Here is a 27531-nt window from a genome sequence, read left to right on the forward strand (position 1 = left end):
ACTCTACTCATAAAGCCTACGCAATTAATCTCATTGTTGATGACATCCTCATTTTTAAGCTGAATTCTTTGATACATGTCACGTCATGGGAGAAATACTAATAAGGTGATTTAGGCTACAATGGCCAGACTCGGGCGGATGTTTGCAAAACGCAAATCCATGCAGAGTCATAAAACCAGCATGGGGCTTCATGCTTGTCCAGCACTTAAATACATCTTGATATACCTTAAATATCAGGTGATGAGAAATATACTAATAAAAAACATAATATGTCTGACTATATTATAATCTATCAATCTTCACACTGACTAATTCAATATCAATCTATTTTATAATAAAGTTACTAAATTTTGCTAGCTTTCCAATTGCATCTTTCCATCTTTCCACTTTGTTTAACTTTTTATGATAATTTCTTTATCTAAATTTTGCTACTTGCTAATCTGAGTTCCTAAGACTGCTTAATGTGACCTCACACACCAAATGATAGTAAGCAGAATTGAACACCTTCTCGGGGATCTATCCAAACCAATTACTTATAATGTTCTGCTTAATTACAATTACAAATCCACGCAACCGAATTCGGCATTTGTATCCATGATTCTGTGTGTGTCCACAAATAAATCGGGAAATTTCTTTGAAAGATTTTAGCTGGCTTTGTTAAATCCAAAAAACTAAAGCATTGTCCCAAACAATTTTAGAGAAATATATTTTTGTAGTCATTAACAATTATTACTATATGGAGGCATGTTTTCTTAAGTTTACACGAAAAAAAAAAATTATAGCTTATTACAATATGATAGTTTATTTCTATATATAACTGGTCTCAAGTTGAAAACATAATTTTTTATGATAGAGTATTATTTTAGAGAAGTACCGTATTCGGTAAGAAAATCGACCAACAACGAAACCCTACTTTCAAATTTTCAAAGCAAGTAGGGCAAATTTTGCCTTAGTGGCCATTGGCCAGCCAACCAAGCTAGCACCCGAAAAGGCCTTCATTGATTCCACCATAAACATTTCCCGGTCTTACAACTTCCACAGCCTTGACATCGACTGGGAGTTCCCGGCACGGCCACAAAAGTTCATATGCTAAGGGCAAACGAATACTTGGCTACTTTGCATAGAGTGTCGCCTTCGATCTCAATTGGACTCTTTTACTAGCAGGTACATATCCAACTAATTAGTAATCAATTTACCGAATTAAGTCAGTTGACTAGGACAGTACGCCCTCGAATTTGCTTTTGGATTCGAATTTCTCTCCTCTGTAAATTGTAAATAAGCATTTAAAATCTTGTTATGTACGTACTAATGGCTGAAGAAAATGTGAATCTAGCTTCCACATCATCGAAATCAATCCAACTGGATCCTATCATGACAGAGTTTCTTGCCTCAGAAGTCACAGCAGCTCACCACTCGTCCAATAGCTTTTCCATATTGATCATATCTGAGGCTGTGTTAAGTCAAGTCCAGGGTAAGTCTATACATTGAAAGCCATAACGTCTTACCACTTTGATGGAAGACTCGATGAAAGACTTTCTACTTGAAGGAATTTCGAGCATTTTAGACAAGACTAAAAAGTTAGCTCTCTGACCCAAGACTAGCCGAGTTGTTCCTGCTTCTCCGTTCCATATGGAGAGGAGTGTTGTGATTGATGGGTTTTTGCACTTCACAATATCCATGAAGGTCGAGAAGTATTGTTCATGAGCAGAAGGGATGGAAAGCTGGCAGGTGGAGGAATTCACATTGGCAAAAGCACAAATAAGATGTGTGAACAAGGCAGAGTTTATCTCCGGTAGGAAACTTGCTGCCAGCGTACCAGTACCCAGCTCGAATCCAAGTTTGTGCAGAAGAACACGAAAAATTACAAGAAACAAGGAAGATGAAGAAGATTAATCGGGTGGGAGATAATTTTTTGATACCATGGAAATAAACGTTAGCTACTTCGATTCTCCTTGTACGAGATGACTAATATATTGTTCAAATCCCACTTACCAATGATCAGAAATGTGAAAACACCTGGGGTTAATGTTTTTTTGGCCTGAAAAACTCAATGCTGACTGCAACCCTTCACATTTGGAGCTACTGTTCGATTTTCTAAGGTCAAGATTTAAAGGCAACTTCAAAGAAGTCCTTTGGGTTTTGGACAGAGATAACAGGGTAGTTTGTATTCAACACGTTTATATTTCACTTATGAGTTATCCAGTCCAATCCAATCCTAGCACACGTCTGCCCTAGACCTACCTTTAACGAGCTAGTTAGTCCGATTGTAGCACCAAACAAATCCACAAAGTTCTATGACTTGCAATATGTGATCAGTAGGAAATACAATGACCAAACCACTCATTTCCAGTTTATCCACGACCGCATAACTTGCCGTATACGCAATTGTACTTCAAAGGGGTCGCTCTAGATTGGCCTTACATTTCCCTTAAGATGCACAGCCTGGCATGGTTTACATTTCCGCGTATAAGAACATATACATTTGTCAACGATGACTAAATTGCAATGAAAACTTCTGCCACCAAAATTTTTGTATCAAATGTAAGAAGGAACAAGATTAGCTTCTCAACCGCGCCTGCATTTTCAGTCAAGCCCGCATTTTCATCGGGGTTGCAGTTCGAAGATCTGAGCATTATTAAGCGAACAACTTACTGGCTGCGGCGTACATACGTTGTCCACATTGTCGTAATTTTTTACTCAGCAAGCCGCCTTTGTAGAAGTTGGAACGGCTTGAGTGTCAGATTTGAGCATGGAATAAACTTCCAGCATTGTAGGCCTATCATCGGCATTTTCCTGGACACAGAGTAGAGCTACTTGCAAGCATCTCAATAACTTACAAGAAGAAGAAGAATCGTCAAGTGACGGATCGATAAATTCCAGTCCTTTGTCCTCTTTCCATGATACATATGCCTGAAACAATTATAATGATTTCAATAATTCATGTTTAAGTAATAGTTTACGGTCGTGACAGAAGTTTGAACCGTAGAAAGTTTATGGAACTTACATATTCCATAAACTCCGTCCGCTAGTAACATGTACTCTTCCGTCCGCTAATCATTTGCAAAAGTAGAACTCCGAAGCTGTAGACATCGTACTTCATAGAGTATATGCCTTTTCGTACGTATTCAGGAGGTACGTAGCCACTGCATTTGCGTGTAACAAGTATAAGGATATGGTCACGTGTGAATAACCGATGAGAGGCAGTTTATCACTTACTATGTGCCAACAATCCGCCTTGTGTTTCCTTCGAGTTCATCTTTTCTGATAAGTTTGGCCACTCCAAAATCGGAAATCTTAGCATTCATCTCAGCATCAAGCAAAATGTTGCTAGCTTTTAGATCACGGTGAATGATTGTGAAGTTTGAATATTCTTGAAGATATAGGAGTCCTTGAGTAACGCCTTCGATGATGTGCACATGCTTTCCCCAATCCATGAAATACCGTCTGGTAGGATCTGCGAGATGACAAATTCAAGAATCCGTCCATGAAGTTCTACTGAATTGAAACAAATTTTGTTGGAAGTAATCTGCACCTCCATGAGCTTAGACCCAATGTAAATGTTATTACTGTTATTCTAGCATGCATTCTAAAATGTAACCAGAAGCACGAAAAATTGCAGACCGAAAAGGTAGAAGTCCAAGCTTTTGTTGGGCATGTGCTCGTAGATCAGCATTTTTTCTTCCTTCTCAGTGCAAAATCCAAGAACAGGAACTAGATTCACATGTTGTAGTCTTGCGGTAAGTTTAACCTCATTTTCGAATTCCTGAAGTCCTTGAGTAGACGTTTTCGAAAGCCTTTTCACTGCTATTTCCTGACCTCTCCGCAACTTACCCTAAGAAAACAAGGATTAGCAAAAGAATAATTAAACACTGCTCTGCCTGTTTTGTGTGTAGATGTCGCATAAGCTTTTGGTTCCCACAGCATAAAATTATATTTAGAAAATGCACCAAATGTTACCTTGTAAACGGGACCAAATCCACCCTCTCCAAGTTTGTTTTCACTTGAGAAGTTATTTGTAGCCGCTTTGAGACTGGAAAAGCGGTATACTTTCAGATTTGGAGCATCACCGTCAACAGCTGATGTACTAGTAGACCTTGATCTGCCTAGAACAATCATCCCTGAAACCAGAAGGAATACAAATTTCAAATGCAAATCTGTTAATGTCGATCGCTATCTCTTCATTTAATTTCTATTAGAAACAAACCATCACAGTTGAGCATAGATTCAACCGGATAAATCAACGATTCAAAAGTGGGAATATACCTAACCGCCATTGTCAATTTTAATCGTGGCAGACCAGAGTTTCTTGCCTCAGAAGTCACAGCAGCTCGCCACTCATCCAGTAGCTTTTCCATAGTGATCGTACCTGAGGCTGTGTTAAGCCAAGGCCAGAGTAAGTCTATACCTTGAAAGCCATAACGTCTTGCCACTTCGATGGAGGACTCAACGAAAGACTTCTATTCGAAGGCATTTCGAGAATTTTAGACAAGACCGAAAAGTTTGCTCTCTGACCCAAAATTAGCTGTCTTACTGCGGCTTTTCCGTCCCATATGGATAGGAGCGTTGTGATTGATGGGTTTTTGCGCTTGACAATATTGGTGAAGCTTGAGAAGTTTTGTTCATGAGCAGAAGGGATGGAGCGCTGGTAGGTGGGGGAATTCACATTGGCAAAAGCACAAATAAGATGTGTGAACAAGGCAGAGTTTATCTCCGGTAAAGGAACGTGGCTGCCCGTGTACCAGTAACCAGCTCGAATCCAAGTTTGTGCAGAAGAACATGAAAAATTACAAGAAATAAGGAAGATGAAGAGGATCCGGTGGGAGATATTTTTGGATACCATAGAAATAAACGCTAGCTACTTCGATTCTGTTGGAACGAGATGACTCATATATTGTTCAAATCCCACTTACCAATGATCAGAAATGTGAAAACACCAATGCTCGCTGCAACCATTCACATTTGGAGCTACTGTTCGGTTTTCTATGGTCAACATTTAAGGACAACTTCAAAGAAGTCCTTTGGGTTTTGTACAGACATAACTGGGTAGTTTGTATTCAACGCGTTTATATTTCACTTACGAATTATCCAGTCCAATCCATCCTAGAACACGTCTTCCCTCGACCGACCTTTTATGAGCTAGTTAATCCGATTGTAGCACCAAACGAATCCACAAAATTCTGTGACTTGCAATATGTCTTCAGGAGGAAACAATGACAAAACCACTTAAGTTCTGTTATTTTCTCCTTTTTCCCAGTTTATCTGAGACCAGATAACTTGCCGTATACACAATTGTGGTTCGAAAGGGTCGCTCTAAGCAATAGTTACGCCGCCGGGTGGCCCTAGATTGGCCTTACATTTGCCTTAAGATGCACGGCCTGGCATGGTCTACATTTTTTGCATATAGTAAGAACATATACATCTGTCATCGATAATTGCAATGGAAACTTTTGCCGCCAAAATTTTTGTGGAATGTAAGAAGGAACAAATCCAATTATGGAGAAATTATCTTCTGCCTATGTAAGCGATCGCAAGACAAACTTTATCGGGAAGTTCCTGGCAAATAGCAGAAATTCCAAACTCGATAGAGAGTTCAGATTAACAGCACAAATTAACTTCCGCTTGTTTCTCTAAAGAGAAGAACGAAAAAAGAAAGAAAAAAAAAAAAAAAAAAGGCTACAATTACATACTAACACAGAACAAATTTCTGTCAAGCTACAACCTAGGACAGTGTCGGAATCATTAACCGAACAAATTTCTAGCTCCGACGTGGCATTAATATCTTCGTCTTTGTTCGTTCTTGGATAGACTATGTAACATTTGCGTTGTTAACATTAAAAATTTTGAGTGTGAACAAGAATTAGAGATGTGGTGTCGCGGATGGCGTTCGGACATGGTAGACCATAGGACTTATGTTGCGTTCGGTCAATAGATGCCAGCCATTTCGTTTAAGTTCAGTCAAATTCTGCCGCACTTTAATTGAAATTCGGTGGGCCGAACTCTTATACCGCCTAAGTGAAAGTTAATTCACAACGTAGGGACTACTTTTCCTACCAGAAGATCATCCGCTGTTATAATATTGTTTTCCATCAATAAACACATTCATCCACAACATGTTAACATTTAGCCCTTAAGTTTTCCGAGTCGAGATAGATTAATTACTTATCATTTACCACTCATCGGGCTACAACTTCTGAGATTGTTGCACCATCGATGGAACAAGCTTCTAGCCGTGGTGTGGGATTAGTTTCTTCGTCTTCGTTTCTTTTTGAGAAACCTGGAATTTTGGGATTTTCCATTGTAGCTCCTTCATTTTGTAGCATTGAAGAAACTTCCAACATCGAAGGCCTATCGTTTGCATTTTCTTGAACACATAGGAGAGCAATTTGCAAGCATTTCATCAATTTGCATAAAGAATGTGTATCATAAAGTGCAGGATCCATAAACTCCATCCCTTTGCCTTGTTTCCAAAGTAAATATGCCTGAAATCGTTGAATGTTTCACACCATGTAATTGAAACACAAAGATTTAATTCGCAGAAAAACCAAAGTAAATATTAATTCTGAAGTAACTGTGGTGGTTGAAGAAACTTACGTATGCTAGTAGGTTTAAGTCTTCATCTGAACCATAGTAGGAGGCATTCTTCTTGCCACTTATGATATGTAGAAGCAGAACTCCGAAGCTGTAAACATCTGATTTAGTGGAGTATAAACCTTTCTTAACGTACTCTGGTGGTACGTAACCACTGCATAGAATGATTTAGAAGAATTACTAATTACGTACACAATGAAATAAGCTCAATTAGAGAGTATAGCTTCTATAAGAAACAGAATCACGTACTATGTTCCAACAATTCGACCTCTATTTGCTTCGAGTACATCCTTTGCGAAAATTCTGGCCATACCAAAATCCGAGATCTTAGGCCTCATCTCCTCATCAAGTAAAATGTTGCTAGCTTTCAGATCGCGATGGATGATTGTCAATCTTGAGTACTCTTGGAGGTAAAGAAGTCCATGAGTAAACCCTTCGATAATTTGAACCCGCTTTCTCCAATCCAATTCATATCTTCTAACAGGATCTACATTTAGACAGATATTTTCCAATCAGTTCTGCATTGAAATGTATCAAAATGCATGGGTCATTAGAGACAGCATACGAGGATCATATGCTAACAGGCTTTTCATTATATTTAGCTTAAAGGTTTGTGGCACAGAAAACAGCAAAATCTGGTATTGAGTTACCAAAGAGGTAGAGCTCCAAGCTTTTCTTTGGCATGTACTCGTAAATCAGCATTTGCTCATGGTGTTCGATGCAAAATCCCAAAACCCTAACAAGATTTACGTGTTGTAGTTTTGCGGTGAGCATGACCTCGTTCTTGAACTCCTCAAATCCTTGAGTTGAAGCTTTTGATAGTTTCTTCACAGCGATTTCTTGTCCATTTGGCAATACTCCCTAGTCAGTTAAGCATACACTCATGGTTAGCAGCACGTTTAATGGTTTTGAATCTTCCAGTAACATGCTTATTATAAAATTTTACCTTATAAACGGGGCCATAACCGCCCTCTCCAAGCTTATTTTCGATCGAAAATCCACCCGTTGCCGCCCCAACGTCAGCAATGCTAAATATTTTCAGATTAGGAACGTTGCCGTTGAATTTTCCAGCTGTGTCTGCTATATCATTTGCCCTGGATTCTGATTCCTTAGCTGCATAATTTTTAGGAAACAAAATGGTTAACAGAAAAAGTCCAAAATAATAATCCTAAAACGTAAATATTTAAAGCTTCAATACTTTAGGCCACAAAAAAAAAAAAAAAAAAAAAAAAGAACAGACGTCGTGTATAGAGACATACTATAAGCTATATACCTTTTGATTTGTGCAGTCTCATACGGAAGTAACTCAACGCGGAGCCTAGCACGAGAATAACTGAAGCTATAGTGGTCAAAACGATTACAAGAAGTCTCCGTTTGTTTTGTCCACTGCTTCCACCCTCTTGAGTTGTGAGCATATAAAATTCGTCATTACCAGTCGGAAGGAATACATTGTTGGGAAAATTTTCGACGTAAACGTCCAAGTTTAGACAATCATATTGTTAATCTTCTTTCAACAAACAAAACCAAAATATTTTATTGTCCTGTCTTGACTGCTAATTTCTGACTTTTTTCAAATAACTAGGCAGAAGCGTTTGTACACGCTTGTTTATTTCGGTCCATTAATTCATCTTTGATTCACTCAATCCAAAGGCCAAAAACAAACAGAAGTGTGTGTGTTTGGTTGGGGGGGGGGGGGGGGGGGGGGGGGGGGGGGGGGAGGGGGAGGAGGTGAGGGAGGTGAGAGAGATTTGGGGGGGGGGGGAGAGGTGGGGGAGGGGAGAGAGAGAGAAAACGTGTGCGAAAGTTACTTTCTTTTTCTTACCTGCAGCTGCAAGAGAAAGCACCCAATTATCATCATGTGACACCTGCCAGATGTAGCATCCAAGCAAATTCTGCTCCTTAGCATAAGAAACTTTTATTTTCACAACTTCAGCATCATCGAAACCGATCCAAGCCGAATCGATCACACAGTACTTCGCTACATAAGTAGCATTGTAGACTATGTCAGCCCCATATCTATCAGTGTAGCCATTGATATCCTTGTAGCTCATCGATCCATCCTTGGTAATAGCAGGACCTTTAGCCGGTGCGCCAATAGCGCTGTCCCTGGGATTGCTTAGCGTCCAAGCATATCCATAGAAAGGCAATCCCAAAACCAGTTTGGAAGCAGATAATCCCCTGCCAATCCATGATTTGATACCATAGTCCGTGCTAAGGTCACTCGATGGATCGTATAGTGCTGCATGAGCACCGGTGATGACTGTATTTAGAAAAGAAATGTTGCACATGACAATGAGTATAATGTGGACATCGACAATGAAAAACCAGCAGTCGGCAGGAACAAATTAAGAGAATAGGGCAATCAAAAGGGATTGATACATTAAAACTTGAAAAGTATGGGTAGATGAAAAGTTATGATCTCCACAGAGACGAGTAGAAAACTTGCCGCATGAATAAATAACAACATTAAGGTCAATGTCACCGGTGCAATTCGTCTCCATAAAATTAAAATATTGGGTCAACAAATTAATAAAATCAGATGTTGAAAAGTCTTCCACGGCCTCGACGTTGATTGGGAATATCCATCCACCACCACTCACATGACCAACTTCGGCACCCTTCTCACCGAATTGCGTGCAGCCATGGCCAATGAGTCGCAGACATCAGGGAACACGGCATTGCTTTTAACCGCAGTTGTACATCGCTCAGCAGATTACAATTGCCCATTTGAGTCCATATCAAACAGTACCGACTGGATCAATGTCATGGCTTACGACTGTTGAATAAATATCAACAATCAATGATAAGTACGACTGTTGAATAAATATCAACAATCAATGATAAGTACGTCACTCAGCAGATTACTACACTATAAATTACCCCTTTGAGTCCATATCAAACAGTCTGAACTAGATCAACGTCATGGCTTACGACCGTTGGATAAATATTAACAATCAATGATAAGTACATCGCTCAACGGATTACTTCACCATAAATTACCCCGTTGAGTCCATATCAAATAGTCTAGACTAGATCAACGTCATGGCTTACGACCATTGGATAAATATCAACAATCAATGATAGGTACATCGCTCAGCGGATTACTACACCATAAATTACCCCCTTGAGTCCACATCAAACAGTCTGGACTGAATCAACGTCATGGCTTACAACTGTCGGATAAATATCAACAATCAATGATAAGTACATTGCTTAGCGGATTACTACACCATAAATTACCCCTTTGAGTCTGTTTTAACTATTAAAACAAATTTTTATCAAAGATTTGAGATTTTTGAATTTGAAAATATTAAATTAACAATTAAAGAAACTTAAAAGTTTGAAAATAAAGGCAGCAAAGAAGAAAAACGTTTTTATAAAATTAACAATTTAGAGAAATCTAGGGTTTAGCCGTCACTGTCACAATCCTATGCAATTCTATCAATTACTTATAAATTTCCACATACATGCTTTGAAGGTTAGGTTTTCCTAATGCATATTTTCCTTGTGATGTTCAAGCAAAAACGTATATCTAACATGTAATCTGTATATGATGTTCAGTCAAATATAAACATGCATGACTCATTAAGTTTCGTGAAAACCCTCTGAAAAACCATGCAACCCTTAAGAGCGTGATGTTCGCCTTAAGTGAACTTACAATTACCAATGACAAGAAGCCCTCCTCAATTTCAGGGTGATATTCCAACAGAAATTGCATCAAATTACTTGTCTAAATATTCTAATGGTGATCAATTATTAAAATATATAGATAGTTTTAATCGCGTTGATTAATAATTCAAAGCAAACATGCATCCATTCATAAGCAAATCAATAAAATCACATGTTCATGCTAAGGCTTATGGCCTAACCCTAGCAAAGGAATTAGTTACGCATACTCATAATAAAAATCAATAAAAATATTCTTAGAATGAAAACACCTTGAAGTAAACCCTAGCAAAGTTCTCTGTCTCCAAAGTTGAATAAAGGAAGCGTAATCTAAAACTAAGAACGGCAAAGCAATATAATTGCTAAGCCATCGCACAAACCCTAAAACATAAGTCTCTTATTCCAACTAGGAAACTAAATAATAAAATAAAATACTTAGAAAATAAAGTCCTAATTAAACTAGGAAAAACTGCAAGGGAACTGTCCAGCCATGTTTTAGTCTCAGACATCCTCCAAATCCGGCCCATAATACCTTGTTTTGAAGATCGGGACGTTTTGAACACATCTCCAAAAGGCCACGAACCCATCAGAGGTCATCTTGGACTCCAAAAACGCAATTCAAGCCCACAACATCAATATTCTAGCACCGCACATTGCCTCTTTATTTTATTGCCAGAAAATCATTGCTTGGTAGAAAAATCTAATATTTTGATATGATCAAGCTAACTGACTCACAAACGTCCTCAAACTAGAATTACTCCATAATTCGTCTATTTGATCATGTTTTGCTCCAGATGAAATCGAAAGTCCAATATTGAAAATACAATTTAAAGTATCAAAATTCTTTCAAAATTTATATATACTAAAACCCAAACTCGGATGGTACTGTTCTATAACAGTAAAATGACGAAAATGCCCCTCGGTTTTTCTTCCTCTCCGTTTTGATGGTGAGTTTCTGCTTCGACCACATTTTTTTACTTGACCTTTCCACGTGTCAAACATCGACCCACCCGCTATCCGGTTTTCCTTTTGCTTCTGTCTTGCATGCCCTCCAGCTGGATCTCTAGAATTTTCCTTCGGTTTCTATCACCCATCTAATCTATCTGACTCACCATTACACCCCCACTAATTCACTCAACCCTCACTTCTCTCTTCACTTCTCTCTACCCTACTCAGACTTCCCCAACTCCCAACAGGCCAACACTGTCACTCTCTCTCATCTGTCCCCCCTCTGCAACTCTCCTTCTCCCTCTCAGCAAAACCAAGAACCACCCCCGTAATCCCTGGAGCTTTTGCGCTGATTCCAGTTTTTTAGTGATTTCTAAGAAACGCAGTCTGCGATACCTGTTCCGGCCTGATTTGAAGAAGATTTCTCAAGCGACTGTAATTTCATGGTAAGTTGGCATAAAGCAGTTCCAAAATTTGGGATTGTTTGGGATATTTTTAGGTTTTTCTGATTATTGAAAAAAACCATGTTTAAGAGTAAATTAATTATATTTTAATTTTCATTTAATTCAGGTAAACGTCTTTAGTTTTTTGGTTTGAACGCTAGAACCAGTGATCTTTGAAAAAGGTTGGTTCTTGAATATTTTTATTTATATCCTTTTGGTTGTTTGAATGGACTTCCTGTAAACTAAATGAAGCTAAAATGAATATTTGTTTTTGTATACTGTATTTGCTTTGTTAAATTAGTTATTTTTGGTTGAAAATTTTTGTTTGGTTTTGCAGGGTCAAGCGGTGGAGGAGTAGGTTAATAGTTATGTGTTCTTCTTGATAACTGTATGTGTTTATGCCCTCAAGAAATTGTGAGATATCATGGGATTGTTTGTGATCTGATTAAATACATAGTATGCTTTTCAGCATTGTTACAGGCTTCAGTGTTTTTTGGAACTCATGGATAATTAGATTTACTATATTTGTTGATGCATTGAGTAACTTATTTGATTTTAGTTTTCCTACCCCAGTGAATATGTTATTTACTGCATTATCCGCCTTATTTTCATTTTAAAAAAGATTTTTTTTTTTTTTTTTTTTTATGAATTAATAATAAATAAAAAACTGAGAATAGAAATTTAGGAAAGAACAACGAGTGTAAATCTACAATCTATATTATTAATTGTATGTAAAAATTGATTAAAAATATGAAATCAATAACTCACAACTAAGAATGTGAGTAAATCTTGGTATAAGTGTTATACAAATGTTATTTTATAACAACTGTATGTAAGTCTATTCTACTTGAGATTATAACATGAAAAACTCCACAGAATAAGACTGCAGCAACTGCAGCTCCACCATTATTTCTGAAAAATTAGGTAAAAAATCTCCTCTGCAATTTTTTATTTATTTATTTTTAACAATGAACCAATGAATGCACAAAAAAGTTTAGCATGCTCTGATTTTTGTCTCTTTATAGCACATATTTACTAAGTCAATTACCTGTTTTGCAACAGCTTCTTTCTTGCCTTCTTGATTGCCAGGTACGGATGCTTGCATTATAATTATGTTTTTGTAGTTTAATTATCCTCTTTGAAATTTCTATCAAAACATTCATTTTTCCTGCGTTTTGAAGTTGAATAGTGTAGTTTTTGGAGTGAACATAATTTCATGTACAAGTCACTTGCTTTTCATTTTTCAGTTTCTGTTCTGTTAATGTCAGATACTTCAAGAAGCACTTCTATTTTTTTTTAAGGGAGCATTTGGACCTTGATAGAAACTTCAAACATGTTTTAAGTAAAAACATTTCTAGCAAAACCACTTGAAAGTATAAGTGCTTCTTATAAATGAGCTTTCAAACGACTAATAAGCCCTTTGTTTCATTGCAATTGAAGATTTGGTTTTGGATTTCAGGTCAAGCTCTCTGAGTACATTGGGAATAAGTGTGTGATTATCTTTTTTTACGCATTTGACGTCACATTTGTTTGTCCTATAGGTAAGCATGTTTCCGTAATCAGCATATCTGCGTTGTGCATGTTTTCGTAATCAGCATTTCTGCGTTGTAACACATTTAGTCCATTATTCTAACAGTTATATTTTGTGTAAATAGTTTTTACATATATAGGCACAAGGCTTATAACACATTTAGTCCATTATTCTAATAGTTATGTACAATACTGAGAATCTATTTCACATTCCCACGGCAACGTGCAAGTTATCTATACATACAAATTTGATAGGCAATGTCCATTATCTAAAATTTGGACTGATCATAAAAAAGGGTTGTTACTTTTTATAATAGGAACAAAAATCAACTTTCATTTTCCAACGACTGACTCCCAACTTTGTTGTGTTGTTCTCAATTTTAATCTTCTATCTACTTGAATCTATTTTTTTAAGCCTAATTAGTTCATGCACTTATCGTTTAAATATGCTAAATCCTTTATATTTAAAATTTTGTGTGTTGAATATCAAGATAGAGAGACTTTTCTCTGAAACACCTTCTGTCCATTAACCACACATATGTTCAGTTATCTCATTGTTATCATCCATAGTTCAAACCACACATAATATAAAATTTGACATAAACTTTCCATGTTTGGTTAATAATGCCTAATGTTTTCGTCAATGCAGGACCTGGTAAGCCAACAGTTTTCAACTGCGCAAGTCATTTTTCTAACTTTCCGTTAGTCCTTTTATTGTTCTGATCTTTAGCAAGAGGATCCTGTTAGTCCTTTTATTGTTCTCATCTTTAGCAAGAGGATCCTTTTAATAAATCCAACCGTCATTTGTTCACATTAACTTCTATTATTCCAATTTCTAAGGGATAAATGAAAACAGCTCCATATGAGAAGAAAGGAGGAACAAACTGAAGAAACAAACTCATTTGATTAAGGAAGTTCAACTCTACTCATTGTTTCTTATTTTAGATAGAGTTGTAATTGGATTTCCACACATATACAAATAGTACGGCTTATCATGTATATTTAAAACCTGCGACATATTTTATACCGTTTTAAAACCCGCAGCATCGCGCGGGCACTTATGCTAGTAATTACTAAAACATAATAAGAATAGAGTAAAATATATAATATAAAATTGATTCATCAGAATCCATATCAAACAGTCTGGATTGGATCAACATCACGGCTTACGACTTCTATGGCTCTACCTGGAGTTAAGCAGAGCCAACACTGGCCCACTTGCTGCGTTATACAATGCCACATCCAGCCAAATTAACGGGAATGCCGGGATCACATCTTGGATTGGGGCAGGTGTGGCTGCCAACAAGATAGTCCTAGGCCTTCCGTTCTATGGCTACGCTGGCGCTTGGTCAACGCCGATGACCATGGACTTTTTGCTCCGGCTGATGGACCCGCTAATGCCGGGACAGATGGGACCATGGATTACAACCAGATAAGGGATTTTATCAGCCAGAATGCGGGGGAGACGGTGTACAATGCGACGGTTGTAACAAACTATTGCTACTCCGGGACAACATGGATTGGGTACGACGATACGGAGAGTATCTCTGCCAAGGTTTCATATGCCAAGGAAAAGGTACTTCTTGGATACTTTGCTTGGCAAGTCAGTGGTGACGACAGCAATTGGGCTCTTTCTCAAACAAGTTGGTGGATGGTAACCCATTTATTTTTGAAACATCTCTCCTACACGTGGCAAAAGTATGCACGACACGATAACAAATTAACATCTGTTTGATTGACCGTCTATGTTTGTTGTTGTTGCAGCTTCAACTACTTGGGGATGAACATTGCTGATACATTTACCCACAACTACACTATATTTGTAGACAAAATACATTGCAATAAGGGCTAATGAGGCCAAATAAACAATAACCGTCTTTTATATATCTATTGTGCTATGAGTTTATGACTTCTTCTTTTTTTCCTACCAGAAGATTATCCGCTGTGATAATATTGTTTTCCATCAATAAACACATTTATCCACAATATGTTAACATTTAGCCCTTAAGTTTTCCGAGTCGAGATGGATTAATTAGTTAGCATTTACCACTCATCGGGCTACAACTTCTGAGATTGTTGCATCATTGATGGAACAAGCTTCTGGCCGCGGTGTGGGATTAGTTTCTTCGTCTTCATTTCTTTTTGAGAAAGCTGGAATTTTGGGATTTTCCATTGTAGCTCCTTCATTTTGTAGCATTGAAGAAATTTCCAACATCGAAGGCCTATCGTTTGCATTTTCTTGAACACATAGGAGAGCAATTTGCAAGCATCTCATCAATTTGCATAAAGAATGTGTATCGTCAAGTGCGGGATCCATAAACTCCATCCCTTCGCCTTGTTTCCAAAGTAAATATGCCTGAAATTGTTGAATGTTTCATGCCATGTAATTGAAACGCAAAGATTTAATTCGTAGAAAAACCAAAGTAAATATTAATTCTGAAGTGACTGTGGTAATTGAAGAAACTTACATATTCTAGTAGGTTTAAGTCTTCATCTGAACCATAGTAGGGGGCATTCTTCTTGCCACTTATGATCTGTAGAAGCAGAACTCCGAAGCTGTAAACATCTGATTTAGTGGAGTATAAACCTTTCTTAACGTATTCTGGAGGTACGTAACCACTGCATAGAATGATTTGGAAGAATTACTAATTACGTACGTAATGAAATAAGCTCAATTAGAGAGTATAGCTTTGATAAGAAATAGAGTCACGTACTATGTTCCAACAATTCGACCTGTATTTGCTTCAAGTTCATCCTTTGCGAAAATTCTGGCCATACCAAAATCTGAGATCTTAGGCCTCATCTCCTCATCAAGTAAAATGTTGCTAGCTTTCAGATCGCGATGGATGATTGTCAATCTTGAGTACTCTTGGAGGTAAAGAAGTCCCTGAGTAACCCCTTCGATAATTTGAACCCGCTTTCTCCAATCCAATTCATATCTTCTAACATGATCTACATTTAGACAGATATTTTCCAATCAGTTCTGCATTGAAATGTATCAAAATGCATGGGTCATTAGAGACAGCATACGAGGATCATATGCTAACAGGCTTTTCATTATATTTAGCTTAAAGGTTTGTGGCACAGAAAACAGCAAAATCTGGTATTGAGTTACCAAAGAGGTAGAGCTCCAAGCTTTTCTTTGGCATGTACTCGTAAATCAGCATTTGCTCATGGTGTTCGATGCAAAATCCCAAAACCCTAACAAGATTTACGTGTTGTAGTTTTGCGGTGAGCATGACCTCGTTCTTGAACTCCTCAAATCCTTGAGTTGAAGCTTTTGATAGTTTCTTCACAGCGATTTCTTGTCCATCTGGCAATACTCCCTAGTCAGTTAAGCATACACTCATGGTTAGCAGCACGTTTAATGGTTTTGAATCTTCCAGTAACATGCTTATTATAAAATTTTACCTTATAAACGGGGCCATAACCGCCCTCTCCAAGCTTATTTTCAATCGAAAATCCACCCGTTGCCGCCCCAACGTCAGCAATGCTAAATATTTTCAGATTAGGAACGTTGCCGTTGAATTTTCCAGCTGTGTCTGCTATATCATTTGCCCTGGATTCTGATTCCTTAGCTGCATAATTTTTAGGAAACAAAATGGTTAACAGAAAAAGTCCAAAATAATAATCCTAAAACGTAAATATTTAAAGCTTCAATACTTTAGGCCAAAAAAAAAAAAAAAAAAAAAAAAAAAAACAGACGTCGTGTATAGAGACATACTATAAGCTATATACCTTTTGATTTGTGCAGTCTCATACGGAAGTAACTCAACGCGGAGCCTAGCACGAGAATAACTGAAGCTATAGTGGTCAAAACGATTACAAGAAGTCTCCGTTTGTTTTGTCCACTGCTTCCACCCTCTTGAGCTGTGAGCATATAAAATTCGTCATTACAAGTCGGAAGGAATGCATTGTTGGGAAAATTTTCGACGTAAACGTCCAAGTTTAAACAATCATATTGTTAATCTTCTTTCAACAAACAAAACCAAAATATTTTATTGTCCTGTCTTGACTGCTAATTTCTGACTTTTTTCAAATAACTAGGCAGAAGCGTTTGTACACGCTTGTTTATTTCGGTCCATTAATTCATCTTTGATTCACTCAATCCAAAGGCCAAAAACAAACAGAAGTGTGTGTGTTTGGTGGGGGGGGGGGGGGGGGGGGGGGGGGGGGGGGGGGGGGAGGGGAGAGAGAGAGAAAACGTGGGCGAAAGTTACTTTCTTTTTCTTACCTGCACCTGCAAGAGAAAGCACCCAATTATCATCATGTGACACCTGCCAGATGTAGTATCCAAGCAAATTCTGCTCCTTAGCATAAGAAACTTTTATTTTCACAACTTCAGCATCATCGAAACCGATCCAAGCCGAATCGATCACACAGTACTTCGCTACATAAGTAGCATTGTAGACTATGTCAGCCCCATATCTATCAGTGTAGCCTTTGATATCCCTGTAGCTCATCGATCCATCGTTGGTAATAGCAGGACCTTTAGCCGGTGCGCCAATAGCGCTGTCCCTGGGATTGCTTAGCGTCCAAGCATATCCATAGAAAGGCAATCCCAAAACCAGTTTGGAAGCAGATAATCCCCTGCCAATCCATGATTTGATACCATAGTCCGTGCTAAGGTCACTCGATGGATCGTATAGTGCTGCATGAGCACCGGTGAAATTGGTCCGCTGAGGTGCGTAATAGTCATAGGCCATGACATGTACCCAGTTCAAGTTGTCCCGGATTGATTCAACCGGGAAAGCGAAGGACTCAAAATCTGGCTTGTACTGCACGGCAGCAGTCAAAATCAGTGGTGTTTGGCTGTTTTTTGTGGCTTCAGAAGCGATAGCTGCCCGCCACTCTTCAAATAACTTCCCCATATTGGTCATGTCCGAGCTTGTGTTAGCTGAAACCCAACAAAAGTCTAGGCCTAGGAAGCCATAACGCCTTGCGAAAATTATCGAAGAATCAATGAAAGACTTTCTGTGAGAAGAGCTACTGACCATGGTTGAAATGACACCGTAGACTGCGTTTCCACCGCCAATGGAGACGAGAGTAGTGACTGATGGGTTCTTTAGCTTGACGGTTGGCGTGAAGGTGGAGTAGTACTGCTCCGAGGGGTTGGAGGAGAAGGAAGAGAGCTCATAGGATGATGAGTTAACATCTGTGAAAGCGTGAATAAGGTGAGTGAAGAGCGAAGAGTTGATGTCGGAAATAGGGAATTCGCTGCCGGAATACCAGTATGCAGCTTTGATCCAAGATTGTGCCTCCGAAGGTTGGAATCTAAAAGCAAAAAAAATATGGAAAAAGAAGAAGAATGGTAGAACTAAAAATTTGGATACCATTGAGAACGGCGAGAGAGTTGATGTCAGAGACGGAAATAGGATTTCACAATGCAAGTCAATGAATGATGACTGAATTTAGAAAATAAATGTTGCAAATGACAATGAGTGGTTCATGGAGAGACGTACCCATTGAATAAAGAACGTACCCATTGAATAAAGTGTGGACATTGACATTGAAAAACCAGCAGTCGGTAGGAACATTAACGTTGAGAAGTATGGGTAGATGGAAAGTAATGATCTCCAGAGAGAAGTGTAGAAAACTTGCTGTATCAATAAATACCAACATTAACGTCAATGTCAATGGTGACATTCATCTCCATAAAATTAAAATATTGGGTCAACAAATTAATAAATCAGATGTTGAAAAGTCTTTACATTTGGTATGATTGGGTTAGGTAATTTAGTTTTTGATTATTATACAGTATAATTTAGACATTACAAGTAACGTGATGACAAAGATAAAGATAAAAACAATACTGTCAAGTTTCATGGTAGAAGAATCTACTGTTCGGCACCACAATCTAAAGCATAGACTAATCAAAATAGGATTAGCTTGGCATCTAGCGATAAATCATCTGTCTAAAATATCCAAATATATTCTTTAGTTTTGGATAATTTCAAGCTGACATTTTAGACCAGAAGCAGTGTTATCTCAAAAATTTCATCACAAGAAATCAAACAGCAAAGTTTGAATGGAATTTTGATCTAAGTTCACATCTTGGATTGGGGCAGGTGTGGCTGCCAACAAGATAGTCCTAGGCCTTCCGTTCTATGGCTACGCTTGGCGCTGGGTCAACGCTGATGGACCTGCTAATGCCAGGACAGATGGGACCATAGATTACAACCAGATAAGGGATTTTTCTCAAACAAGTTGGGCTCTTTCTTGGATACTTTGCTTGGCAAGTCAGTGGTGACGACAGCAATTGGGCTCTTTCTCAAACAAGTTGGTGGATGGTAACCCATTTATTTTTGAAACGTCTCTCCTACACGTGGCAAAAGCATGCACGACACGATACCAAATTAACATCTGTTTGATTGACGGTCTATGTTTGTTGTTGTTGCAGCTTCAACTACTTGGGGATGAACATTGCTGATACATTTACCCACAACTACACTATATTTGTAGACAAAATACCTTGCAATAAGGGCTAATGAGGCCAAATAAACAATAACCGTTTTTTATATATCTATTGTGCTATGAGTCTATGACTTCTTCTTTTTTTCCTCAATTGATACCCTACTAATTTCGTCAATTGTTTTGTTTGCTAGTCACTAATAGAAGAATCATTTAGTATTACGGTCTAGTGATATTCTTATTTATTTATTTGTACGGTCACGGTTAAGCCACATCAATATTTTATATTACTATTGTTTTTTGTCTTATCATCATTATAAAAAATCAATATAAAATATTGACGTAGCTTAACCGTCATCGCACAAATAGAAGGAGATATGAGTGTATGGGAAGTGGGAGGGCAGAGAAGCCAGGTCCGCAATCTAAAGCATAGACTAATCAAAATAGGATTAGCTTGGCTTCTAGCAATAAATCATCTGTCTAAAATATCCAAATATATTCTTTAGTTTTGGATAAATTCAAGCTGACATTTTAGACCAGAAGCAGTGTTATCTCAAAAATTTCATCACAAGAAATCAAACAGCAAAGTTTGAATGGAATTTTGATCTAAGTTCAGATATGTACGTGTGTGTGTATATATAATTATGTTGGTATACAAGCAAGAATATATTGCTCTTCTTAATTTGCTTCAATGTCTTCCAAAACTACAACCCTTCCATTACTCCTTTCCACCCTCATTTTCCTTATCCAACTCAATGTCTCCGTCGGCCAATCCGCCGTCAAGGGCGCATACTGGTATTGGGACAGTGGACTTCCAGCCTCCAGCATAGATTCCACCCTCTTCACTCATCTTTTCTGTGCATTTGCTGACCTCGACGCCGACACGTACCAAGTCACAGTTTCTTCCGCTAACCAAGCACAATTCTCAAGCTTCACCCAAACAGTCCAGCAAAACAACCCTTCTGTCAAAACCCTCTTGTCCATTGGAGGCGGTGGCGGTGCTGTCCTTGCAGACACATTCGCTGCAATGGCGAGCCAACCTGATCGGCGTAAGTCATTCATTGACTCCTCCATCAGTCTAGCTAGGTCATACAACTTCCACGGCCTTGACATTGATTGGGAATATCCATCCACCACCACTCACATGACCAACTTCGGCACCCTTCTCACCGAATTGCGTGCAGCCGTGGCCAATGAGTCGCAGACATCTGGGAGCACGGCATTGCTTTTAACCGCAGCAGTACATCGCTCAGCGGATTACTACACCATAAATTACCCCTTTGAGTCCATATCAAATAGTCTGAACTGGATCAACGTCATGGCTTACGACTTCTATGGCTCTGCCTGGGAGTCAAGCAGAGCCAACACTGGCCCACCTGCTGCGTTATACAATGCCACAGCCAGCCAAATTAACGGGAATGCCGGGATCACATCTTGGATTGGGGCAGGTGTGGCTGCCAACAAGATAGTCCTAGGCCTTCCGTTCTATGGCTACGCTTGGCGCTTGGTCAACGCCGATGACCATGGACTTTTTGCTCCGGCTGATGGACCCGCTAGTGCCGGGACAAATGGGACCATGGTTTACAACCAGATAAGGGATTTTATCAGCCAGAATGCGGCGGAGACGGTGTACAATGCGACGGTTGTAACAAACTATTGCTACTCCGGGACGACATGGATTGGGTACGATGATACGGAGAGTATCTCTGCCAAGGTTTCATATGCCAAGGAAAAGGCACTTCTTGGATACTTTGCTTGGCAAGTCAGTGGTGACGACAGCAATTGGGCTCTTTCTCAAACAGGTTGGTGGATGGTAACCTATTTATTTTTGAAACGTCTCTCTTACACGTTGCAAAAGCATGCACGACACGATAACAAATTAACATCTTTTTGATTGACCGTCTATGTTTATTGTTGTTGCAGCTTCAACTACTTGGGGATGAACATTGCTGATACATTTACCTACAACTACACTATATTTGTAGACAAAATATCTTGCAATAAGGGCTAATGAGGCCAAATAAACAATAACCGTTTTTTATATATCTATTGTGCTATGAGTCTATGACTTCTTTTTTTTTCCTCAATTGATACTCTACTAACTTCGTCAATTGTTTTGTTTGCTAGTCACTAATAGAATAGTCATTTAGTATTACGGTCTAGTGATATTCTTATTTATTTTTAAATGAGAGGTCTTAGATTCGATTCTCGCCATATGCGAGTTTGAACCACATTATTACTAGCCTATTGTGAGGCTAAAGCCAACCCATTCCCCTTAATGTAGAAAATATCGTTTATGTTAAAAAAAATTAAAAAAGAAAAGAAAAAAAGAGGCAAATGCCATACTAATCTAACTTTTTAAGGCTATGGTTAATGTGACCTCACACACCAAATAATAGTAATAAGCGGACTTGAACATCTTATCGGGGATCTATCCAAACCAATTACTTATAATGTTAAATTCGGCATTTGTAAATTGTATCTATGATTCTATGTGTGTCCACAAATCATTTGGGAAACTTGTTTGAAAGATTTTAAAGTCATTTGCCGTGCTAGTTTAATAATGCATTTTATGTGAATAAAAAACTTACATATGATAATACAATGTTAAATTAAAATGTCATGCGATGGTAAATTCTAAAGTAATGGTGATCTTTACCACAATATTTATTATTGAATAAATTTGATTTAATCTATTTACTACATAAATATAAAAATGTAATATTACCTAACAGTAAATAATAGGACGTGCTACAAATCGGTTGGCCTACAAATGAATCCAACGGTGGAAAATGGGAGTATTTTTGCTCACCACCATAAACTATGATGTATGCTCATCATACACTTAATCAATTGATAAGTGTTCTCTCACTTAACATTGGTTAATTTTTTTTCAAAAATAAAAAAGTAACATTTATTATGAAATTTAATTAGAATTAAATGAAATAACATGTGTCAATTAATTAAATGTATGATAAATATATACTACGGTTATTGTGGTGAGCAAAATGCTCTCGTGAAAAGAAAAAAAAAAGCCACACGTGGTTTCACATATACGTCGATCTCACCGATACAGCAAATTAGGTTGACCCTTCGCCACTCTTGACCAACCAGCGGAGGCCCGCGCGCGCGCGAGAGATAGAGCGACTATAGAGTCAGTCAGGGAATGCTCAGCGCGTCGGTGCCCGCACCCACACCGTGTTCTCTCCCCGCTTCGCCTCCCCACCCTCGCTCCAACCACATCGCCGCGCGCGGCTTCCATGGCCTCGGCCGCAGCTCGCAGATCGGCTCGTATAGCAGTCGTCGGCGACGTCGTAAGTCTCTCTCTCCCTCACTCTCTGTGAATTTCCGAAACCATCGCGGGTTGATTAAATTAAATTTCGTTTTGTATTTCTCTAAATTTTCAATTTTTTTGTTTTGGGTTTTGTGAAGCATGATCTGTGGAATCTAGAAGAAGATACGAAAGCACTTGAACTGCTGCAGGTATTTACATTTTCCCCCTCTTCAGTATTTTCTTCAACTTACAAAAAATAAAAATAAAGAGAAAGTTAAAATCTTTGTTTATTTGGGATTATATAAATTTGTGTTAAATATTAGAAACCCTTTTGCCCGAATTTTATGTTTCTAATTCGGGACCGGGTTATACATATTTGCCCGATTATATTGAAAAATTGTACGTCCTACCAAGAAATCTAATAAAAGTTTGTAACTTTATATCGAAATGCAGCCGGATTTGATTCTTTTTACAGGCAGGTTTCATTCTCCCTGACTATTTCATCTACCATATGTTTTTCGGTGCTTCCCGATTGGTGAGCTGAGTAACTAGTAATTTTGGTTGTTTGATAAATTCATGACATGTCCCTAAGTGTTGTAATTGTGCAGATAAATTTGTTATCACTATATAGCTAAACCGAGTTTAGACACTTAAGCCATGTGTGGTCATTTTTACGTCGTGGTTGTGCACTATCGTGGCTGCTGAGTTTTATTTGTTTTGTGAAATCTGTAGTTTACCTTCCTTTGTCTATTTTGGCCTTTCCCCTTCCTCCATTTTGTTCAGGTGATTTTGGTGAAGAGAACGTTGAACTCGTTAAGAGTGTTGCAAATCTCGATTTTGCTAAAGCAGTTATTTTGGGAAACCATGATGCCTGGCATACAACACAGTTTTCTGGAAAGTAAGCTGTTTCTCTTTTTTTTTTTTTTTTTTTTTTTTTGTATTTTTCTTAATTATTCCTTATGCTTAAAGTTTAGGGTTCTTCAGACACACTGCTTAGTATCCAGTTCAACATGTAACTATCAATACGGTTAGTTTTGAATGTATTTCAACTGTCTCCATCCGCCCCACCCTAAATTGTGCGGTGCATACGTGCCCTTGCGTCGAGTGTGTTCATGTAATGCCGATTCTTAGTCCATGATAATCTGGTTAATTTAATATTTGATTTCAAATATCAGGAAAAAAGACGGCGTTCAACTTCAGCTAGAATGGTGAGTTTGTCGTATCTTAATGATTGTCAAACATTCGAAAATTGCTATATCTGTTGCATTTCTGTGTACCCATTATTACTTAATGTTCCATTGAAATATGATATCTTTACTGTTCTAGATGTCATTCTTACATAATATGCTTGTAATATTCAGTCTCGGTGAGGAGCACGTAGGTTATCGGTGTTTGGACTATCCTACATTGAAGCTGAGCGTTGTTGGTGGACGACCTTTTTCTTGTGGGGGAAAGAACTTATTTCGACAAAAGCTCCTGTCTACAAGGTGTGTAATGTTTCTAGCAGTTCTTGATGAAACATGAAATGAGAATTTTATTGATTTGTTTGCTTTCTTATTCAAAAAACAAAAAATATAGTTGGCCCCGATACAAAGTAGCATCCAAGAATTGTGTACTCGTTTTTTATGATACTATGCATGAATCACATTTATCATGCAAATTCTTCGGAGAAAGTGTTTTCCACAGTAGTGGCTTAAATTCTGACTTAATGTGCTGAAACACCAACCACTTAGGTTTGGGGTCCAAGACATGGATGGAAGTGCTAAGAGAATATGCAAAGCAGCTTCGGGCGCGCCTGAGGATCATTTGGTCATGTTTCTTGCACATAATGGACCCACAGGTTTATCAGTCTGCTGAAACAAATCATAATCAGGCTTTTGGAGCCAAACTTGTCACTTCATTTAAATGCAGAGTTCTGAGTTCACTCCTTGTGCAGGTCTTGGTTCTAACATGGATGACATATGTGGAAAAGATTGGGTGTTTGGAGGTGGAGATCATGGTGACCCAGGTAATCTGATTCGAACCTCTTCACTCAATCACTGAAATGGCTTTTGTTATGTTTTTAAACGTAGTGACACATAATCGATGTGACTTTCCTACTCGGCCCTTTAGGTTGCTGCATGTTAATCATGACCTGATGAATCTAAGAGGCATGTCATTCATGTGGTTTGTTAATCTAAGTCGAGATTTAATAACATAAGCATTGTTCGTCCGGTACAGATCTAGCACAAGCCTTGTCCCTCTTAAAAGAAACTGGCAAAATCTGTGCTCCACTGGTGGTGTTTGGTCACATGCATAAAGAGTTAGCAGATGGAAATGGTCTTCGGAAAATGATTGTGGTTGGAGATGACAACACTATATACCTCAATGGGGCGATTGTTCCTAGGGTTAAGAGACTGAATGTTGAACAAGGCACACCAGAGTCCTGTGCCACCATGCGTGCCTTCACCTTAGTAGAGATCTTGAACGGAACAGTTGATAATATTGTTGAAAGTTGGGTATCAGTTGCCGGCGATATGATCACATTGGAAGAGGAGCACTTCTTGTTCAAAAGTGGAGGTTAAAATTCGCCGAAATTGGATGTTAATTTGAGCCTGATTGCATATGTAGGTACGTTTTCTGTCCACAACTGTGTTACAAGATATCGACTCCGATGCAAAAGGAATATAGTTGTTAGCCCCGTTGGATGTATCTGCTATTAGGGTTCCAACACAAATCATGTTTGTACGAGGAACATGAAACTCCTTTCAGTAAACTCTTATTTAACCAAACAATCTATTTTCTTGAGTATTGATCTTTTCCAAGATATTTAAATTCGAATGCAACTGCAAGAGGGTTTCGAGAACACTGTTCTAGCAAACTAACTTAATTCACTTTTGCATTTTACAGGATTTCTCCCTTTTGCAATTATGTCCCCCTTTCTTTTTCTTTCCTTTCGTTTTCCCTTGGTTGGTGCACAGATTCCAAAGCGGTGTAAGGCCTTTTTGACTCTATTTTTTTTGTTGGTTGGTGCATACACTTAACTTAAGACCTACCCTATCCTTAATTCACTTATGAAATGTTGATCCAAATCACAATTATTACTCTTAATTGGTCAACTTTAGTCCTAATCTAGTGAACTAATCATAGGGGTTTAATTCAAGAGAAATGCTAAGTAGACTCTCTTACAAATGAAACTCTCTATGGATTATCTGTCATTTCATCTTTTTAGCACAACGTTTCATAATATTGGCATGAGAATTGACGTTAAATTGTGAGGTAGTAGAGAATCCATAAAAAATTCCACTTTAGGGAAATCACATTGGCATTTCTCTTAATTCAATGAGATCATGATTATGATCGTAGCTGTCCAACAAACAACCTAAAGCCTTATCAACAATGCCCAAATTTGTAGAAATAAAGGTGTCCATATTATTGCGTGACAACTAAAATATTTCATCAAACACTTGATGAATATCATCATCTTTATTCTATTGAGCTTTCATGTTCATTGATATGGTCCCCCATCTTAAAGCACAAAGGTCCCCAACTCTACTCATAAAGCCTACTCAATTAATCTCGTTGTTGATGACATTCTCATCTTTACACTGAATTCTTTGATACGTGTCATGTCACGTGAGAAATACTAATAAAGTGATTGGGGTTGCAATGGCCAGACTCAAGCAAATGTTTGCAAAACACAAATCCATGCAAGGTCATAAAACCATGTATGGGGCTTCATGCTTGTCCAACACTTAAAATACATCTCGTTATACCTTAAATATCAAGTGATAAGAAATATACTAATAAAAATATATATGTCCGACTATATTAGAATATATCAATCTTCACACTAATTAATTCAATATCAATCGTATTTTATAATAAAGTTCTAAATTTTGCTAGCTTTCCAATTGCATCTTTCCATCTTTCCACTTTGTTTAACTTTTTATGATAATTTCTTAATCAAAATTAGATGATTTGGATCCTTGAACTAATAAGTTTTGTCACTTTTGATTTTTGGAGTGATCAAAATTGGGGGTTAAGTGGGTAGTTTTGGTCAAAAGCAATGACTGGAGGAGGAAAAGCATTGGCAGGCAAACCAACTGTCGTCTTTTGGTAAAAACATTGGCTCAAGCAAAAGCAAATGAGGAATGTCTGACCCTGACATCTCTGCCGCTCTTCTCCCTTTCTTCGAAGATCCTCCCACTCTTTGACTGAATCTGGTCCGTCCATCAATACCATTGCGATCTTTCCCAAATTTCATTTGCAACCCACATCCACTTTTTAGTTATAAGGCAGTAATTTTGATAGGGCTGTCTGACTCTGATATTTCTACGAGTTAGGTATTACGTATTATTTAACTGTATGCTTATTTCATTGGGCATGACATAACAGAATTTTATCGAAATTTCTCTCATTTTCATAAACTTTAGTAGAAGAATGTTGTGTTGTGTATGAGATTTTTTTGGTGGTTTTAACGAGATGGTATTTTGAATATGTCAAAATTATGATTTTCAATTAATGAAGAATGATCTATAGCAATTTTTTTTTCAATTTACATGAAACTCGAGTCGGTGAACCATGTATCATAAAGCAATTGAAGAGACACTAATATTATTATCTCCACTTACATTATAACATGTAGTGTACCAGCTTATATTTCACGTTCGTTCCTAATCAAACTCTTTG

The 27531-nt window shown here is 38.0% G+C and overlaps 4 protein-coding genes, 1 long non-coding RNA gene and 2 pseudogenes across 8 annotated transcripts in view; 4 read left to right on the top strand and 3 right to left on the bottom strand.

Annotated features, from left to right (window-relative positions):
* LOC137744542 (uncharacterized) overlaps positions 1-27269 on the top strand; it is a 39055-nt gene extending 11786 nt beyond the window's left edge. Inside the window, exons 4-11 of one of the 3 annotated variants that reach the window (XR_015956164.1) lie at positions 23644-23758; positions 24036-24068; positions 24222-24347; positions 24594-24700; positions 24797-24868; positions 25081-25470; positions 25750-25833; positions 26866-27269. Coding sequence is in view for 2 of the 3 variants with exons in the window: in XM_088685077.1 (XP_088541203.1) it covers positions 23644-23758; positions 24036-24068; positions 24222-24347; positions 24594-24700; positions 24797-24868; positions 25081-25424 (797 nt within the window). In the remaining variant the exon portion in view is untranslated. Of the gene's footprint in view, positions 1-23643; positions 23759-24035; positions 24069-24221; positions 24348-24593; positions 24701-24796; positions 24869-25080; positions 25651-25749; positions 25951-26865 lie in introns of those variants that run through there. The other 2 variants (XM_088685077.1, XM_088685076.1) reach the window with 2 other exon arrangements.
* On the top strand, positions 121-14990 carry LOC137738452 (class V chitinase-like; annotated as a pseudogene).
* Positions 2682-4898, bottom strand: LOC137738914 (G-type lectin S-receptor-like serine/threonine-protein kinase At1g67520; annotated as a pseudogene). Its single transcript, XR_015956865.1, has 6 exons — positions 4205-4898; positions 3958-4160; positions 3622-3832; positions 3217-3454; positions 3005-3143; positions 2682-2910 (listed from the first exon to the last, which is right to left on the bottom strand). The product of XR_015956865.1 is annotated as a G-type lectin S-receptor-like serine/threonine-protein kinase At1g67520 (transcript).
* On the bottom strand, positions 6020-8989 carry LOC137711358 (putative cysteine-rich receptor-like protein kinase 16). Its single transcript, XM_088685074.1, has 7 exons — positions 8411-8989; positions 7862-7987; positions 7535-7701; positions 7239-7449; positions 6838-7075; positions 6592-6742; positions 6020-6479 (listed from the first exon to the last, which is right to left on the bottom strand). The coding sequence occupies exons 1-7, from the start codon at positions 8874-8876 to the stop codon at positions 6174-6176; spliced, it is 1665 nt and encodes a 554-aa protein (XP_088541200.1). The 5' UTR covers positions 8877-8989; the 3' UTR covers positions 6020-6173.
* Positions 11987-14199, top strand: LOC148690888 (uncharacterized). Its single transcript, XR_015956165.1, has 3 exons — positions 11987-12734; positions 13105-13186; positions 13825-14199. It is a non-coding gene; the product is annotated as an uncharacterized LOC148690888 (long non-coding RNA).
* Positions 15119-18578, bottom strand: LOC148690889 (uncharacterized). The gene is made up of 7 exons (XM_088685073.1): positions 17410-18578; positions 16914-17045; positions 16587-16753; positions 16291-16501; positions 15890-16127; positions 15644-15794; positions 15119-15531 (listed from the first exon to the last, which is right to left on the bottom strand). The coding sequence occupies exons 1-7, from the start codon at positions 18509-18511 to the stop codon at positions 15226-15228; spliced, it is 2307 nt and encodes a 768-aa protein (XP_088541199.1). The 5' UTR covers positions 18512-18578; the 3' UTR covers positions 15119-15225.
* LOC137714278 (class V chitinase) lies at positions 20214-21631 on the top strand. The gene is made up of 2 exons (XM_068453526.2): positions 20214-21388; positions 21510-21631. Exons 1-2 carry the CDS (start codon positions 20278-20280, stop codon positions 21527-21529), a joined length of 1131 nt encoding a protein of 376 aa, XP_068309627.2. The 5' UTR covers positions 20214-20277; the 3' UTR covers positions 21530-21631.
* Positions 27270-27531: the final 262 nt, after the last annotated feature.

Source organism: Pyrus communis, chromosome 15 (genome assembly GCF_041283825.1).
Source record: "Pyrus communis isolate YQ-2024b chromosome 15, ASM4128382v1, whole genome shotgun sequence".
In the NCBI taxonomy this organism is placed as follows: domain Eukaryota; kingdom Viridiplantae; phylum Streptophyta; class Magnoliopsida; order Rosales; family Rosaceae; genus Pyrus; species Pyrus communis.

What these genes read in the sequence shown, in the direction of transcription:
- LOC137711358 (XM_088685074.1), bottom strand. Translation starts at nt 8,876, where the DNA reads ATGTGCAACATTTCTTTTCTAAATACAGTCATCACCGGTGCTCATGCA. An exon ending in GTTATGGCCCCGTTTATAAG is followed by an intron (nt 7,450 to 7,534) that starts GTAAAATTTTAT and finishes TTAACTGACTAG; the next exon opens with GGAGTATTGCCAAATGGACA. An exon ending in GGTCGAATTGTTGGAACATA is followed by an intron (nt 6,743 to 6,837) that starts GTACGTGATTCT and finishes CATTCTATGCAG; the next exon opens with TGGTTACGTACCACCAGAGT.
- LOC148690889 (XM_088685073.1), bottom strand. Translation starts at nt 18,511, where the DNA reads ATGGTATCCAAATTTTTAGTTCTACCATTCTTCTTCTTTTTCCATATT. An exon ending in GTTATGGCCCCGTTTATAAG is followed by an intron (nt 16,502 to 16,586) that starts GTAAAATTTTAT and finishes TTAACTGACTAG; the next exon opens with GGAGTATTGCCAGATGGACA. An exon ending in ACTTAAACCTACTAGAATAT is followed by an intron (nt 15,532 to 15,643) that starts GTAAGTTTCTTC and finishes CAACAATTTCAG; the next exon opens with GCATATTTACTTTGGAAACA.
- LOC137714278 (XM_068453526.2), top strand. Translation starts at nt 20,278, where the DNA reads ATGTCTTCCAAAACTACAACCCTTCCATTACTCCTTTCCACCCTCATT. An exon ending in TTGGGCTCTTTCTCAAACAG is followed by an intron (nt 21,389 to 21,509) that starts GTTGGTGGATGG and finishes TTGTTGTTGCAG; the next exon opens with CTTCAACTACTTGGGGATGA.